The 16,039-nt window shown below is 39.7% G+C and overlaps 1 protein-coding gene and 1 long non-coding RNA gene across 2 annotated transcripts; one reads left to right on the plus strand and one right to left on the minus strand.

Moving 5' to 3' along the window:
- The first annotated feature begins 6,311 nt into the window (after positions 1-6,311).
- Positions 6,312-7,601, plus strand: LOC121737629. The gene is made up of 2 exons (XR_006037168.1): positions 6,312-6,504; positions 7,457-7,601. It is a non-coding gene; the product is annotated as an uncharacterized LOC121737629 (long non-coding RNA).
- Positions 7,602-10,744: 3,143 nt separating this feature from the next.
- Positions 10,745-15,203, minus strand: LOC121737861 (venom allergen 3-like). The gene is made up of 8 exons (XM_042129592.1): positions 15,049-15,203; positions 14,706-14,791; positions 14,348-14,429; positions 13,969-14,050; positions 13,297-13,450; positions 12,102-12,309; positions 11,312-11,464; positions 10,745-10,846 (listed from the first exon to the last, which is right to left on the minus strand). The coding sequence occupies exons 1-8, from the start codon at positions 15,166-15,168 to the stop codon at positions 10,745-10,747; spliced, it is 987 nt and encodes a 328-aa protein (XP_041985526.1). The 5' UTR covers positions 15,169-15,203.
- Between the last annotated feature and the right edge of the window lie 836 nt (positions 15,204-16,039).

The raw sequence follows: 16,039 nt of genomic DNA on the forward strand, positions 1-16,039 counted from the left end.
TTCGATGAAAATGACATTTTCTAAAAATGATTCCTAGCTAGATCGATTTATCGCCCCCGAAACCCCCTATATACTAAATTTCATGAAAATTGTTGGAGCCGATTCCAAGATTCCAATTATATATTTATATATATACAAGAATTGCTCGTTTAAAGATATTACTAGCTATTTGACCGAGCTTTGCTCGGTTTTCGATGAAAATGACATTTTCTAAAAATGATTCCTAGCTAGATCGATTTATCGCCCCCCGAAACCCTCTATATACTAAATTTCATTAAAATCGTTGGAGCCGAGGATATAGGAGTTCACTGTGAAAGTAGCAGCACTGGTAGTTCTTTTTTAGTGATTTGTATGGGTAAGCTCCGCAGCGTCCTACATATTTTTCACATGCAAAATAAAATAAAAAATTTCAGCGCTGCTATTTCCATAGTGAAATAAACAGGGGAGTGGGGACTCATGTACACACCCTAAAGTATTATCACTTTGTTCGGAATTGCAACCTGTATAGGTATGTTTGTCTCTGTCCAGTATATTGGAAACGTTAAATGACGGACAAAGATAGCGAACCTTTGAATACTTATAAAATACGTAGGTAAATAAATTTATTACTAAGATTTATTGCTTTTAATACTAGGATAACCTTAGAGAAAAGAGAAGAAAAATGTGTTTTTCTCTTTCACTCTCTTGGGTTTTTCCTTTTAAAAACATCAACGAAAAACATAGAAAAAACTGGAAAAAACCTATCAAAAAGCTTCTGAAGATTTTATTCTTGGTTATCTCAATATAAAAAAAAATCTGCCGTTTTGTCACTTGTCAAGTCTACAAACTTTTCAAACAAACAATAAAAACCAAAAATAACAAAAATGTAAAGTTTACTGTGCGATTTTGTAGCAAATTATTTTTAAACAAATAAAAACAAGTAACTAGGTAACAACAAAAATCCTTTAAAGAAAAGCTGACGAAAGTAGTCCGAGAAACTAAAAAACAACAAAATGTTATACAAATTCTACAATGTGTTTTATAAACGACTTTTACAAGATGTGTATGACTTGTGTGAAGTGTTGTGTGTGTGCGGTCTGCCTCGTGTGGCTGTGTGACTCATGCTGCGGGGGCTGCGGTGATGATGATGATTATAAATGATGGAAAAATTGCCAAGTTAGTAAGTATAAGCTCGGCCGCACATTATTCGAAATTTCTGATCAGAAAAATTCGGCTGCCCGCCGGAACGCACTCTGTTCATAAATTTTTTTTTTATGAAATAAGGGGGCAAACGAGCAAACGGTTCACCTGATGGAAAGCAACTTCCGTCGCCCATGGACACTCGCAGCATCAGAAGAGCTGCAGGTGCGTTGCCGGCCTTTTAAGAGGGAATAGGATAATAGGGGAGGGTAGGGAAGGGAATTGGGCCGACGGTAAACTCATTCACTCGGCGAAACACACCGCGAGCGCTGTTTCACACCGGTTTTCTGTGAGAACGTGGTATTTCTCTGGTCGAGCCGGCCCATTCGTGCCGAAGCATGGCTCTCCCACGTTAAATTTTACATTTTGTTGTAGACCCCGCATACTATCAGAATTCTGACGTGTCAAAATGTATGAGCGGGGCGGGGCGTCCGAATTTTTGTGATCAGAAATATTGGCCGGGGTTAAAGTTAACAATGTATAAAGGTGACTTTCCGATCTTTGCCGCGCCGCGGGCGACCGCAACTGACAAAAATTGAAATTAAATGCCACATAATGACCAAGGTATACAGGTTTCATTTTGCTATACGCCACTAAGAGTGGGTTGCACCAACTTACTTTAACTATAACTGTAACTTTAACTATAGCTTTAACTACAATGCAAAATGTCAAATATTTGGTTAAAGTAAAAAATGGACGCCATATTTAACCATAACCTTGAGCTCGACAAGGCTTTGAATGATCGTGGCGAAAAAAGGAACTAACGCTGTCATCATACAAAAACGCCATTTTTGACAGTTCTCCTTTACCAGCAGCGCCCCCGCCCACGTTCATTACAAGCCTTGTCAGACCAGCTGTCATCTGTCAAATTCTGTGGTCAAAGTTAAGGTTAAAGTTAAAGTTAGCCTTAACTATAACCATAACTTTAACTTTAACCACGCCTCTGGTGCAACCCAACCTAAAAAGCAGCCGCAGCAGTATGTCTAAAAAGCAGCCGCAGCAGTCTGATGGAATGGTTGAGAGATTTAATCAGACCCTTGAGAGGCATTTGGCGAAATTGGTAGATGACAAACAAAAGGATTGGGACAAGTACATACCACTCTTCCTTCTGTCGTACCGTACCGCCGAGCATGACAGCATAAAAGCTACCCCGGCGTATGTCAATTACGGTAGAGAACTACGAGTACCAGTAGACCTTTTGACAGGAGGATCACCGGAAGAACCAAAGACCGTACCAGATTATGTCTGCGATTTAAGGGAAAAGATGCGTTATATACACGCCATGGTTCGGGAAAATGCGTTACAATCAAGTGAGAACATGAAGACTAGATATGACCGGAAATCGAATACAAGCGGCTTCGAAGAAGGGACACTGGTGTGGCTGCTTAACCCAACTCGCCGAAAAGGAAAATCTCCAAAGTACCAGACCAAGTGGGACGGCCCATACAAAGTGGTTACCCGATTGAATGATGTGACTTACAGGATTCAAAAGCAACCAAGAGGGAAATTCAAAGTAGTACACATAGACCGTCTGGCGCGTCACCATTGCAGTAACAACGATGCTCGGGACGAGCATCTCTAAGAGGGGAGTGGTGTTAAGGACACACAGAGCCATCTAGCGGCAAACTAGCGAAACTGATCAGGGGACACACTACACATAAATCCCCTACTCGGAACTAGATGGCGCTAGGTGGTACATGCTCGAGCCTCCTAGAAATTTCCCATACTTGTTTACGTGAATCGGGAACTTTCTGGAATTTGTCTCGCCATATAAAAAGCCGCAGGTGGACGGCCCGGCAGTTCAATTCGAATCGAACTATCATCAAGCGATCTTCGGAGTGAAAACAAGTGATCAATAGTGAGTGAACCAGTGAACTTACGACTCGGCAACGACCTAGGACAGTGATAGTGCTTAGTGTTTTGGACTTAGTGCTTAGTGTTTGAGACCTAGTGTTTAGTGCAGTGTTAATAAAGTCTTCAAGAGAGTCAGCAGGTCTTTCTCTCCAAATCCTCGAACCCTAGCACGTAACAATATCAATGATATGTTACAAACCAACGGCATTCATTGCTATGCAGATGATAGTACAGGTGATGCTGTATATACCGGCTCCCCTAATATTTCTCGGCAAAATGTCACTGAGAGTCGAAACGAACTTGTGTCTCAGGTGGAGAATTCATTGGAGAAGGTCTCTGAATGGGGTAGACGTAACTTAGTCCAATTCAACCCCGCCAAGACACAAGTCTGCGCGTTCACCACTAAAAAGTCACCAATGGTCGTTTATCCTCGTTTCGAGGGCACGTCTTTAACCATCTCCCCTAGCATTGAGATACTTGGCGTCAACATATCGAGCGAAGTCCAGTTCCGATATCATCTTGAGGGTAAGGCCAAATTAGCCTAGAAGAAGCTTGGCGTTCTTAACAGACCGAGACAGTACTTCAGTCCGGACCAACGCCTGCAACTCTACAAGGCGCAGGTTCGGCCTCATATGGAATATTGTTCTCATCTCTGGGCAGGGGCGCCAAAATACCAACTGCTCCCTCTGGATCGTATCCAACGAAGGGCCGCTCGAATTGTTGACTGCCATAGTGTTTCAAACAGCTCGGACCCCTTGGAATTACGCCGAGATGTAGCTTCACTCTGCATCCTCTATCGGTTGTATCACGGGGAGTGCTCTGAGGAATTGTTCGGAATCATACCACCTGCAACTTTTCGCTATCGTCCCACGCGAATAACATACCATCCTCATCACCTTGATGAGTGGCAGTCTTCCACAGTGCGTTTTTCGCGTAACTTTCTGCCGCGCACTGTGCCTACCGCAAACTCTGGAACGAACTGTCACCAGCAGTATTTCCGGACCGATACGACCTGCAAACCTTCAAGAAAAGAGCGTATTCCCTCTTAAAAGGCCGGCAACGCACCTGTAGCTCTTCTGATGTTGCAAGTGTCCATGGGCGACAGTAGTTGCTTACCATCAGGTGACCTGTTTGCTCGTTTGCCCCCTTATTTAATAAAAAAAAAGAAGTATGTCCGTCTGTCTGTTTCCAGGCTGTATCATGAACCGCTATAGCCAGACTTCTGAAATTCCCACAGATTGTGTATATATCAATAATGGCAACAGGTAGCAACAGGTTTACGAAATACTCAATTGTAATAATAAAAAATTGATAGTATAATTAAAATTATCTAAATAATTGAGGGGGACTATCATTAGATTACATTCCCAAAATTTTCGCCAGAAACACTGAATATCATTAGGTACAATCGGCCTTATCTTCTGTTTACTTCCCTGATAAATACTTATATCTGATAGTTGGTGTGGTTAGTCATGTGTGTGATATAGGACAGGATATACTTACCTACTTGGTTTTATAATATAAGGAAAACAAACAGGTAAGAATAGTTATTACATAACTCAGAGAGATTTAAAAATTTCTAAATTTTGAAATAGTGAAGATTTGTAATATATTTTCCGACTAAACGTCAATTAAATTTAAGTTAATTAATCATCAAATAGGTATGCCTTTGGGTGCGGCCTATATGCGCCGAAACAGTTTTTCCTCGAAACGAAAACATCATGCTCTTTTGTACGTACTAGAAACGAGAGAGAAAACATGATAATCTACGAATCACATTAACCAAGACTGGGAGAAGTCAATGTTATTTTCCCTTTATTTTTTTAAAGACATTTTAACCTACATAATAACATTGGTTTGCTCATTTAACTCGAGGATAAGTATATTTTTTCGTAACAAAAGCTATCCAATGTCTTTTCCCGACACTCCAAGGCATAGTCAGTACCTACTCAAGATGCATCTCGATCTCAAGACGCGGTTCGGCTCTATGATTGGTCCAAATTTTGACAGCCAACCAATCACAGAGCCTGAACCGTGTATTGAGACCGAGATGCATCTTGAGTACTGACTATTTATACCGGCCCAAAAGTGTCTTTATTTTCATCAAATCGGTTCAACGGCTCGAGGCTCCAAGAAGAGAGAGACAGAAAAACTGATATAATTTACATAATATTTTAAAATGTGAGAAAATTTAACACGCAATTATTGTTGTAACTTTATTCTTAAAATTTTTTAAAATTATTTAAACCGAAACAAATCAATTAAATAGATATATTATATTATAATACTTATTATTAAAGGTATTATTATGAGTCATAGTTTATGTGTAATTAGTAATTACAAATGAATGAAAAAAGTAATTAGTTCATTCTTACCATTCACGAATCACGAGTGATTCACAGTTAAGGACGTAAGTAAATGAAGTGGCTAACTGACAAATTGAAAATGTTCGTTTTAGGGTTCCGTACCGAAAGGGTAAAAACGGGACCCTATTACTAAGACTTCGACGTCTGTCCGTCTGTCTGTGTGTCTCCAGGCTGTAACTCAAGAACCGCTATAGCTAGACTTCTGAAATTTTCACAGGTTATGTATAATATCTGTTGCCGCTATGACAACAAATACTAAAAACAAAACAAAAAAAAATATTTAAGGGGGGCTTCCATACAACAAACGCGATTTTTTTTGCTATTTTTTGCTCGTAATCAATAACGGTAACAGCTAAGCACCTGAAATTTTCACAAAATCATTAATTATATTTGTACTTCAATAATTAATTATAAAATAAAAATAAAATAAATATTTAGGGAGGGCTCCCATACAAAATACATAAAAAATGTTGTATACTTTCGCTCTATACCGGTACGGAACCCTTCGTGCGCGAGTCCGATTCACACTTAGCCGATTATTTGCATAAATGGAGGCTTTAGAACGGAAAATGGACAATAAAAAAAGAATTACTTACTGAAATCGGAATGATAGTTCCAGAGATAATATGCGAACACAAACATAAAACATACATACATACATACATATATACATACATACATACATACATACATACATACATACATACATACATACATACATAATAATGTTACATACATACATAATATACTTTTGAAACTTGGCACATTTGTTCAGCTGCTGATATTATAGACTAACATCTACGAATATTAAAAACTAACTAACATAATATTACGAAAATTGGGCAGTGTTTCCTTTTTTTAAGTCGGTTAAAAATGCCAGTTATCCACTTTATCCGTTGACGTCTTCAGTTATCGTATGACCGTCACACAAGTTACCTTTAGAGGACATTTTACGGTGTCAAGAAAACTCAGTCAGTCGTGAGAAAACCGTGGAAATACACCTTCAAACATTGTTCGTTAAAGTGTTAACTAGAAAATTGAGTGTTATACATACTACAAAGTTACAAACAGAATAAGTAAAGTGTTATGGTTTAAAGTTAGCTAGGTATGTATTAAGTAAATATAAACTAACACCCTGACTAGTAACGTTGTGTGTAAAAGTAAAGTGTGTGTGTAAGAGAAAAGTGTCTTGATATTCAAGATCGCGGATTCTTGGAAATCTTTTGTTATTCTATTGTTGTCGCGGTCACCGGTGTCTTTATGGGGCTTGATGGGTTAAGGGACCTATCAGACGGAGAGCGGTCACGCAGTCAAGCGTTCAAGCGGTTCTTTGTGCTGTATTACGTTACATAGATAATACTCACACAGGGGGCGTTCTGACCGCGTCAGAATCGCTCCTATGTGACTGACCGCTCGAACGTAGAATGCGAAAGCAGAACGCTTAATGTTCGCGTGACCGTTCTCTGTCTGATAGGTCCCTAACATAAGGCTGGGTTTATATGCCTCAACATGAACGCGCGGTGATGTAACGATTTATTTAAATAGCGGCGCGGTCGCACTTCTTTTATCATCCATTTGCTAGTGATCTTGTGGTGAAGCTGCCAAATCGCGCATTCGGGCAGACGCATATAATATAAATCTTGTACAGTTGCGCCGCGCATGAAATGACAGATTAGTGCTTGTTCAGACACAGAACCGCGCGGTTTGGACCCGTCTAAACTCTAAACACATCAAGTGTCTAAGCACACCATCCCGAGGTTCCGCGGCGGAAGTTCGGCGTGATTCCACCTGCAATGGAGGTATTTTAAATTACCGATGAAACACCATGCCGAAATTACGTCGCGTTATATTGTATGCGTTTGACATTGCTGACGTAATCATGCAGAAGTTCCGCCGCGGAACTTGGCATGGTGTGTTTAGGCACTAACAGCTCGCACCTTACTACAAATGCGTTATATTACAGCGTTCACACTAATTGCTGCTCCGTTTCTGCACGGAAAACGCGCGGTTCTTACTCTAGTCTCTATTGCTCGTAAAAAAACTTCACTCCTTTCCAGCTGTCATGTGCTGCTACTGTAGCTGCGGTGCGTGCGGGCGCTGCCTGCGCTGCCTGCTGTGTGTGACGCTGTGCGTCGCGCTGCTGCGCATGTGCGGCTGCGAGGTCGAGGGCTGCGATGATGATGAATAGATGATGTGATCATATTGTCGTGATTTTATTTACCTTACCACCTCTGACAGCTGACATTACTCTGACAGTTAACAAACGTCGCTCTGACAGCTGTCAAATACACTCCTTCGTCTCCCCCAGCCATGTGCTCCTGCTGCAACTGCGGCGGGTGCGGGCGCTGCCTGCGCTGCCTGCTGTGTGTGACGCTGTGCGTCGCGCTGCTGCGCATGTGCGGCTGTGAGGTCGAGGGCTGCGATGATGATGAATAGATGATGAGATCATGTGGTAGTTTTATTTACCTGACTGTGACATCTAACGTCACCCTTACAGCTGTCAAACGTCGCTCTGACAGCTAACAAACGACGCTCTGACAGCTAATAAGCATCATGTGTAGGGAATGTTATTATTCGACAAATTTACTATTCGAATAATTCGAATATTTTACAAAAGTTTTCGAATAATTCGAATATTATTCGAAAAATTCAAATTTTTTGAAAAATGCTGAAAACTCTGAACAAAAGTAAAAAAAAACTTCGTACAACCATGTACAACCTAAACACACCGGCAAAATTAGAGGAACATAACAAAATTTTCAATTTTTTTTAATTGTTCACTGATTTTTATATATTTATTTATTTATTTACTAATTGCTTATTAAAAAATAAATTTTATATAAATTTAGGGCATAAAAACGTGAAAAATAGAAAAAAATCAGCAAAAATCAAAAAATTAAGAAAATCTTTGAAATTTCAGTAGTAAGTTTTTAAGATAAATTCTCCATTTTTATTAAAGAAATGCCATGTTAAAAGCGTGTGATGCCTTCTATGGATCTCAAGAGGGCCTGGATACGCCATTCCATGCTTGCATTTTAATTGTCAATCATTTCCTGTGGGATATTCTCCTACTCCTCCAGTAGCGCCAACTCGAGTTCCTTGACACATTTTGGAGCTGGAGTTTTAACTCGTACCGTTCACCCATTTATGTGCCACACGTCTTCAATCGGATCCACATCCGTAGACCACGCTGGCCTCTCCACCTGGGCTACGCCAGCATCGTTTAGGTAATAATGCCCGATTTTCTTACTCTATGGACGCACATAAAATTGAAATTACTACCTAAAACTGTGTAAAAGGCACACCATACAGTTCCAGGATGTCGGTGCTATAGCACTGTACTGTCAAAGTACCATCATCTATAATCATCAGCTCCATGCGGGCTCCAAATCATATGCAACTCCAAACCATTACGAAGCCAGCATCATAGGCCACTGTTTCCGGTAAGTTTGATGGCCTGTAGCTTTCCTTATGATTTATCCACATTCTTTATCGCCTGTCAATACAATGTACACAGAATTTGCTCCCATCACTGTACAGCACAAGATTTCACTTACTTGTCTAATTTTGATGTTCACGCGCAAATCTTAGCCTGGCTCTTCGGTGTCCTGTCTCAAGTTTTGGTGCCCTTGCTGGCACTTTTGAGTTTAATTTAACTTCTTTGAGTCTTCTTCTTACTGTACAATCACTTACACGTTCATCTTGGACCTGTCCCGACAGGTTTCGTGTCTGCATAGCAGTTTGAGGTCGATTTCTTAAGTTTTGTTTCCTTACAAAATGGTCATCCTGAACCATTGTCACCCGATATCTGCCTTGTTCTCGTCTCCGAACGTAAGATCCAGTCTCTCTGAAGCGTTGAAAGTTACGATGAACCACGGAAGCCGACACACCTAAGGCCTGACTGACCGAACGGTAGGTGTGACCTTTCTCTATCGTGGTTACAGCTCTAGCTGTCGCAGATGCTGGGAAATCACTAATTTTGTATCTAAGCAATGTGTTCTTCCAAAAACCAAACAATCAAATGAGCTGAGCATACCTTTTACCCCGCTAAAACGCCATTCTTATCAGGAACACTTACAACGTCAATAATCAAAAAACACTTATTAGGGCATAATTGCTATAAAAACCTGTCAACTTGCCAGTTTTGTTCAATATTTTATTTTTTGAATGAGCTTAGAAGCTATAAAAAAGGCTTTCAGACAGCCCGACCCACTTGAGTTCAAGTTTTGGCCCTTTTTACCTATGTTCCGCTAATTTTGCCAGTGTGTGTATTTTGTTAATACTACGAAGTAAGCAATTCTAATTTTTACTTTTATCAACATAAATCTCTGTAAATGACATGGTTAATTTTTATCGTTAAACACTTTAAAATGTATATTTTAAGGTAACTGCTGGGCAATCAAAGAAAGGCTGTAAAGTGTAAGCCGTTTTCTATCGTAGCACCTTTTACTTTTCTCATGTGATTATGCTTGAAAGAAGTCAATGGATACAGATCGTGAGCGACCATTAATGACGATAATTAAATCCATGACTGAAAGGAATTTATAATTTCTTCATTTTCATATCTTTAGGCAAAATCGTTATTTTGCAGAACATGCAAATGAATTTATATGGCGTTTCTAAAACATGGTCAACAGCGACGATGAATGGTCGTATACTCATTAGTTAGATTAAAACAGATTTATATATTATAATATTATCATTAAAGATGTAGAATATTCATAAATAATATTATTTTTCTGAAATAAACTTAATTATGTTCTTATTCCATGTTAATTTTATGTTTGATAGCATTTTAAACAAAAATAAAGAATATTTTTACTATTCGAATTATTCGAAAAATAATTTGGCGAATATTCGAATAATAAAATCGCCGAATATTCGAATAAAACGAGTATTCGAATATTCGAATAACATACCCTAATCATGTGCGACTGAGAAGTCGAGGGCTGCGATGATGATGAATAGATGATGAGATAATATCGTGGTTTTATTTACCTTACTGTGACAGCTAACGTTACTGTGACAGCTAACGTCACTCTCACGGCTTACGGCTCACATTAACTTTTTTATGGGAAAATCTACATAAGTCATGACGCTGGGGCGCTTGCCAATACTAATCACAAAAACAAAGATCTTACAGCGCTGATACTTTGCCATTGAACTTCTTACATGGGACACAAACATATTCTAAAGTATCATTTTAATGTTTTGTTTCACCATGTATAATTTTAATTATTCATAAATCATACCCTATTGTTAAACTTTTAAATTGTGATTCATAAGAATTCGACCAAGTAGTTCTGTATTATCCGGAGATAAGGAACGACCCTGAGGTATTTTAATCATTTATTTAAACTTGTCGGTTTCTTTTCGTAGTAATTGACTCTGAATCCTGTGTCTCTGTATAATTGTTCTAGATCTTCTTTATCTAGATTAAGTGCTACCTGAAAATATTGATATTTTGTTATAACTATCTTTTTTCATTTTGTACTAAGTACATTTATTAAAGAATTTAAGTATGAGGTCGTTCCAAGATAAAGTTTAATAGTATCTGTGTGGTCTATTGAATCGACGAAATGGCCCCAAGCAACGCTTAAAAAATGGGGCAGTTTAGACTTTAGGTGTTGACAGTTTCTATTTAAAATGTCTTACCGAAGGTTGATGTGCTGGAGATATTACGATTGGCCGGTTCTTCAGCAAAATACTTAATGGCGGCCTGAAAAGTTACAAAATATGATTTTTTTATAGCTTTAATAGAAAAAAATTAGTGATTGTTCTTATGTCGTAACATTTTACGACATAAGAACAATCACTAATTTTTTTTACCGGCTTCATCCACTCGTGTCTTTAATTGTTATATTTTGTTTTACTCAACGTTTTACTATACCTACTCACTTATTTAGTATTACTCTTTGATTCCATTTAGTTCTTGTTCGTCTCCATTTCGGCCTAATGGTTCTTCCTTCAAATACTCCTTTATTCCCAGAAGATTCTATGAACTTGGGAATATCTTCTGAAACCTCCTCTCTATTCTCTTCCACAATGTTCTTAGGAGATTCCATCTGATAAATTTAATTTTAGCGCATTATATAGTAAAAACTAGGTATATATGCCATAATAAAAAAGAAAAGCGTTAAGAATGCGACCTGCAAACCTTCAAGAAGAGAGCGTATTCCCTCTAAAATGGCCGGCAGCGCACCTGCAACTCTTCTAATATTGCGAGTGCCCATGGGCAAAGGTAGTTGGTAGTAGCTCGACCGGAGAAATACCACGTTCTCGCAGAAAACCGGCGTGAAACAGCGCTTGCGCCGTGTTTCCCTGAGTGAGTGAGTTGACCGGACCGGCCCAATCCCCTACCCTATTCCCTTCCCTACCCTCCCCTATTCCCTTTCCTTCGCTTACTTCCCCTATTATCCCTTAAAAGGCCGGCAACGCACCTGCAGCTGCGAGTGTCCATAGGCGACGTAAGTTGCTTTCCATTAGGTGACCCGTTTGCTCGTTTGCCCCTTATTTAATAAAAAAGGTGCTTTCCATCAGGTTTTCCATCAGGGTTTCAGGTTTTTTTATGCTTTGAAAACAACAGCAAACAAAGGTAACGAATGTCATGCAAATTGTCATTTTTTACATGGAGAAATGACGGACTTAGCCATATTGTTTTGCATCCAGCAACACCTAGATGGAATCTAAAAAAATCTTTACCGGAGCACACAACAAGGGAAACTCCATCCTCCTTCTAGTACCCGCTGGGCATTCTCCAACAGGCCCCGCCACTAACGTGGTCTGGCCCAGCATGTTGGTGTGAGAGAAGTCGCAGACGAGGAGCATGGTGCTGCTTGTGGTGGCCCCGCAGCCAACAGCCTGGAGGTTCCAGATGGAGAGCTGGCTGAAGTGACCCCATTTTAGGCCTCTGGAAATTGAATTACAGAGGTTTTGAGATTTACGGGCCAGGTTTATCAATCAGAAGTGTAAATCGTTTTGAATTTAACAACTTTCTGACGCAACAGCCAATAAACAGCCGCTGTACCTAGCGATGATCAATAACAATAGAGTCGAATGGAAATTGATCAATAAATCGACAGCGAAATTGAAAGCATAAGGGATTAAGAGGTATCGTAATTTGCATTATGGCACTGACTTGATCCGTACTTAGTAGTTATTACTAGCAATGTCATCTTGGTTAATGTTTCGTGTCTCAACTCTCAAATTGATCAAAACATACCATAAGCATTACGCTCTTCCGCTCCTACAAAATATATAAATATTTATTTATACGTGGGAGAGCCATGCTTCGGCACGAATGGGCCGGCTCGACCGGAGAAATACCACGTTCTCACAGGAAACCGGCGTGAAACAGTGCTTGCACTGTGTTTCGCCGAGTGAGTGAGTTTACCGGAGGCCCAATCCCTCCCCTATTCCCTTCCCTTCCTGTCCTTACCCTCCCCTATTACCCTATTCCCTCTAAAAGGTCGGCAACACACCTGCAGCTCTTCTGATGCTGTGAGTGTCCATGGGCGACGGAAGTTACTTTCCATCTGGTGACCCGTTTGCTCGTTTGCTCCCTTATTTCATTTAAAAAAAAAGATACCCATTGGTTCGTATTCAGCCACTGCCGCTGCTCGTCACATTGCCGGCAGGCTGCGACATTGCCCTGAATACTTCTGCGGCAGTAACGACGCGAGTGAGCGTTTACACTCAGCCCTCTACATGCCGTCGGGCAGCGGCAGCGGCATGACCAGTGGCAGCGCAAATGACTATTTACATTCTCGCGCTGCCCACTTCCCTGCTCACTTCCCTTCCCAACAGGAGTGAACACTTCCCTGCTCACTTTCCTTCCCAACAGGAGTGAAACGAGGAATATAAAAATCTACAGGTATTAATGGAACTACATACAAACTTGTCAGGTCTGAATGGCGACATCAGCTGTTCCACTCTAACGTGCCTCCTCTCGCTCCACCACGCGGCTATCACACGGGCGATGGCACGGGCGACAGGGATCGGCCTGCGCGTGCGCACCTCGCCTACACTTTGGCCGGCGTAGGGGTAGCGGACTGTAGGGAGAGGAACTTACATGGTAGAGACACGGTCAGCTAGGTAACAGAGGATCCCGGTCCGGAATATACAGGGTGTAACAAAACTAAGTGAATAATACTTTAGGGTGTGTATACTGTATATGTCTCTTGTATATTTTCGAGTTGACTATAAAAGTAGTAGCGCTGAAAGATAAACTTTCTTAAAACGTTTATCCATACAAAAGTTTAAAAAAAGTTTCTCATTCATGGGCAAATTCATGTCGCTGGAGTGCTGGTATGGGCCAGCACTCCAGCGAGTCAACAAATCACAAAAATGTTGCTTTTTCAGCGCTTCTATTTTCACAATTAACTCCATATTATAAGGGACACAAACACACCTTAAAATCACTTAGTTTTGTTACATCCTGTAGACTACAGACTACTACTACCTAAGTATACTTTACAACACAAAAAAAAAAAAACTAATAAAAAGTAATTTCATCTACTTGATGTTTTGCTCTTTGTGACGAATAGCTAAAGAAGTATAAACATTTTACCAGTAGCTCTACACTCATCGTGTACAAACTGACACTGGTCTGCCAACCGCTGGGCCAAGTACGCCAGCTCTTGATCCCAACTCTGAAAGTAATGCCGAATATATTTGAATTTACACTCAGCTCTCTTGCAGCGGCAGAAAAGTAAGCAGTGCGAGAATTTAAATAATAAATTGTAAATAGTCACTCGCGTTGCCATGTTATTTTATTATTGCTATGGTATTTCATCAGGAACACTATAAATGCTGACTCAATGACCACACTTACAGATTTAACGATTATTTAACTTTAATTTAATGATGTTGACATGTGCCCTAAACATTTTCTGATAAACTTTTCATAAAATTAATGTTAAATAATTACTAAATGTAATTTAACTTACAACTAACATCATTGCCCGAGGTTGAGGTATGCGCTGTCCATCTCTCACGAACACCTGTCCAGCTGCCAAATGCTGGCGTCTTCTGTAAGTAGAGAAGTTTATTAGGGTCATTTTACAACAAGATGCAACGCAGCGTTTAAGACAGCTATTTGAAAACTATTTCAAGTAGAGTGTACTATTGTGTGTGTAATTTAAAGTAATTCACTATAAGGCGTAGTTATGTTACATAATTATGTGTGTCATGTGTGTGTGACACCATAATTAGGTAAATGCCTAGGCGTAGTTTAATTTCTGTTTGTGGTTCACAGTTTCATATCCGTCTTCTTTTACTTGTTCAGCGATACTTTCATTAACATACCTATTTATTTCATCAATTATAAGCTTCTGTATCCTAGGATTTATTTCGACACGCGAGTAGTTCTGACAGAGTGGTCCTGGGCCTGCCTGAAAGGTAAATATGGTAAAATACGTAATTGGCAACACATAATGTTAAAATAACCACGCGGGACCACGCGTCCAAGTGTCAGTTTTAGGTTCTTTGTGTTGTATTAAGATAGAGATGTGTAAGTCATAGGTCAGAGGGCGTTCCTGACCGCGTCAGAATTGCTCCGGTGTAACTGACCGCTCGAACGTAGAATGCGAACGCAGAACGCTTGTTCGCGTGACCGCTTTCCGTCTGATAGGTCCCAATTTCAACTTACCTCTGGAAACTGGCATGCCACATGCATGCCCTTCCCTTGGCAAAGTCTCCTGTACCCCAGGGAACAGTAGCCATCATCGCCCAAAACTCTGGATATCAACAGGAAAATTGTAACGAACATAACACAGAATTTACAACGTAAAATATTTTATTAAAAATAAAATAAATAAATGTAAAAGGATCTCAAAAAGTATCATAATAATGACATTGATAGAAGCAATTTTGTTTTTATTTTAATTTTCTTTAATGTAAAGCAATGGAAGAAATCTGAAATAATGATAAGGGCAAAAGTCATGAAGGGCTTTACCTTAAAAGTAGGCATACCAAAAAAAAATATACTGTTGGTAGCGTATTTTATCATTTATTGTAAATGAAAATTTAGTGCTGGTGTCTGTACACGGGTGGCGGGAATTTTTGTCATAAGTAACACACTCGCGTAAAAGTTAATTAAAATATATTGAAAGAAACACATTAAAACACTAAATTATGACAATATTATTAATGACAATATCCATCAGACCCTCAGGATAGACCTATAGTTATTTTTTTTGGCTGCGGCCAAAAATTTTTAGGGTTAAAAAAATCGTTAAGCCCGTCACAGACTTAGCTATAATATATATTAATATTTTTATAGCTAGGCATATTACTATATATTTTCTATACTAATTTTCGCGTGACCGCACACTCAGCTATAATACATATTTCTGGTAGCTACTATGTATAATATAGTACGGTATATTAATATATATTATAGCTAAGTCTGTGACGGGCTTATATGTAGCTAGCCCAAGTACCCTGCGACGTGGCATTTGGCATTGACCATTGCTTGACTAATTGTGGTCATTTCATCAGCTCGGACGTCCGCCGACCGCCGTGGAAAGTGATCGATGTACCGTGAACACTGAACAGTGAACAGTCAACACGCCTAATACTAGTTTAACTGATATCCATACTAATATTATAAATGCGAAAGTGTGTCCATCTGTTTTTTC

The sequence above is a fragment of the Aricia agestis genome, chromosome 21 (genome assembly GCF_905147365.1).
Source record: "Aricia agestis chromosome 21, ilAriAges1.1, whole genome shotgun sequence".
NCBI classification, from domain to species: Eukaryota; Metazoa; Arthropoda; class Insecta; order Lepidoptera; family Lycaenidae; genus Aricia; species Aricia agestis.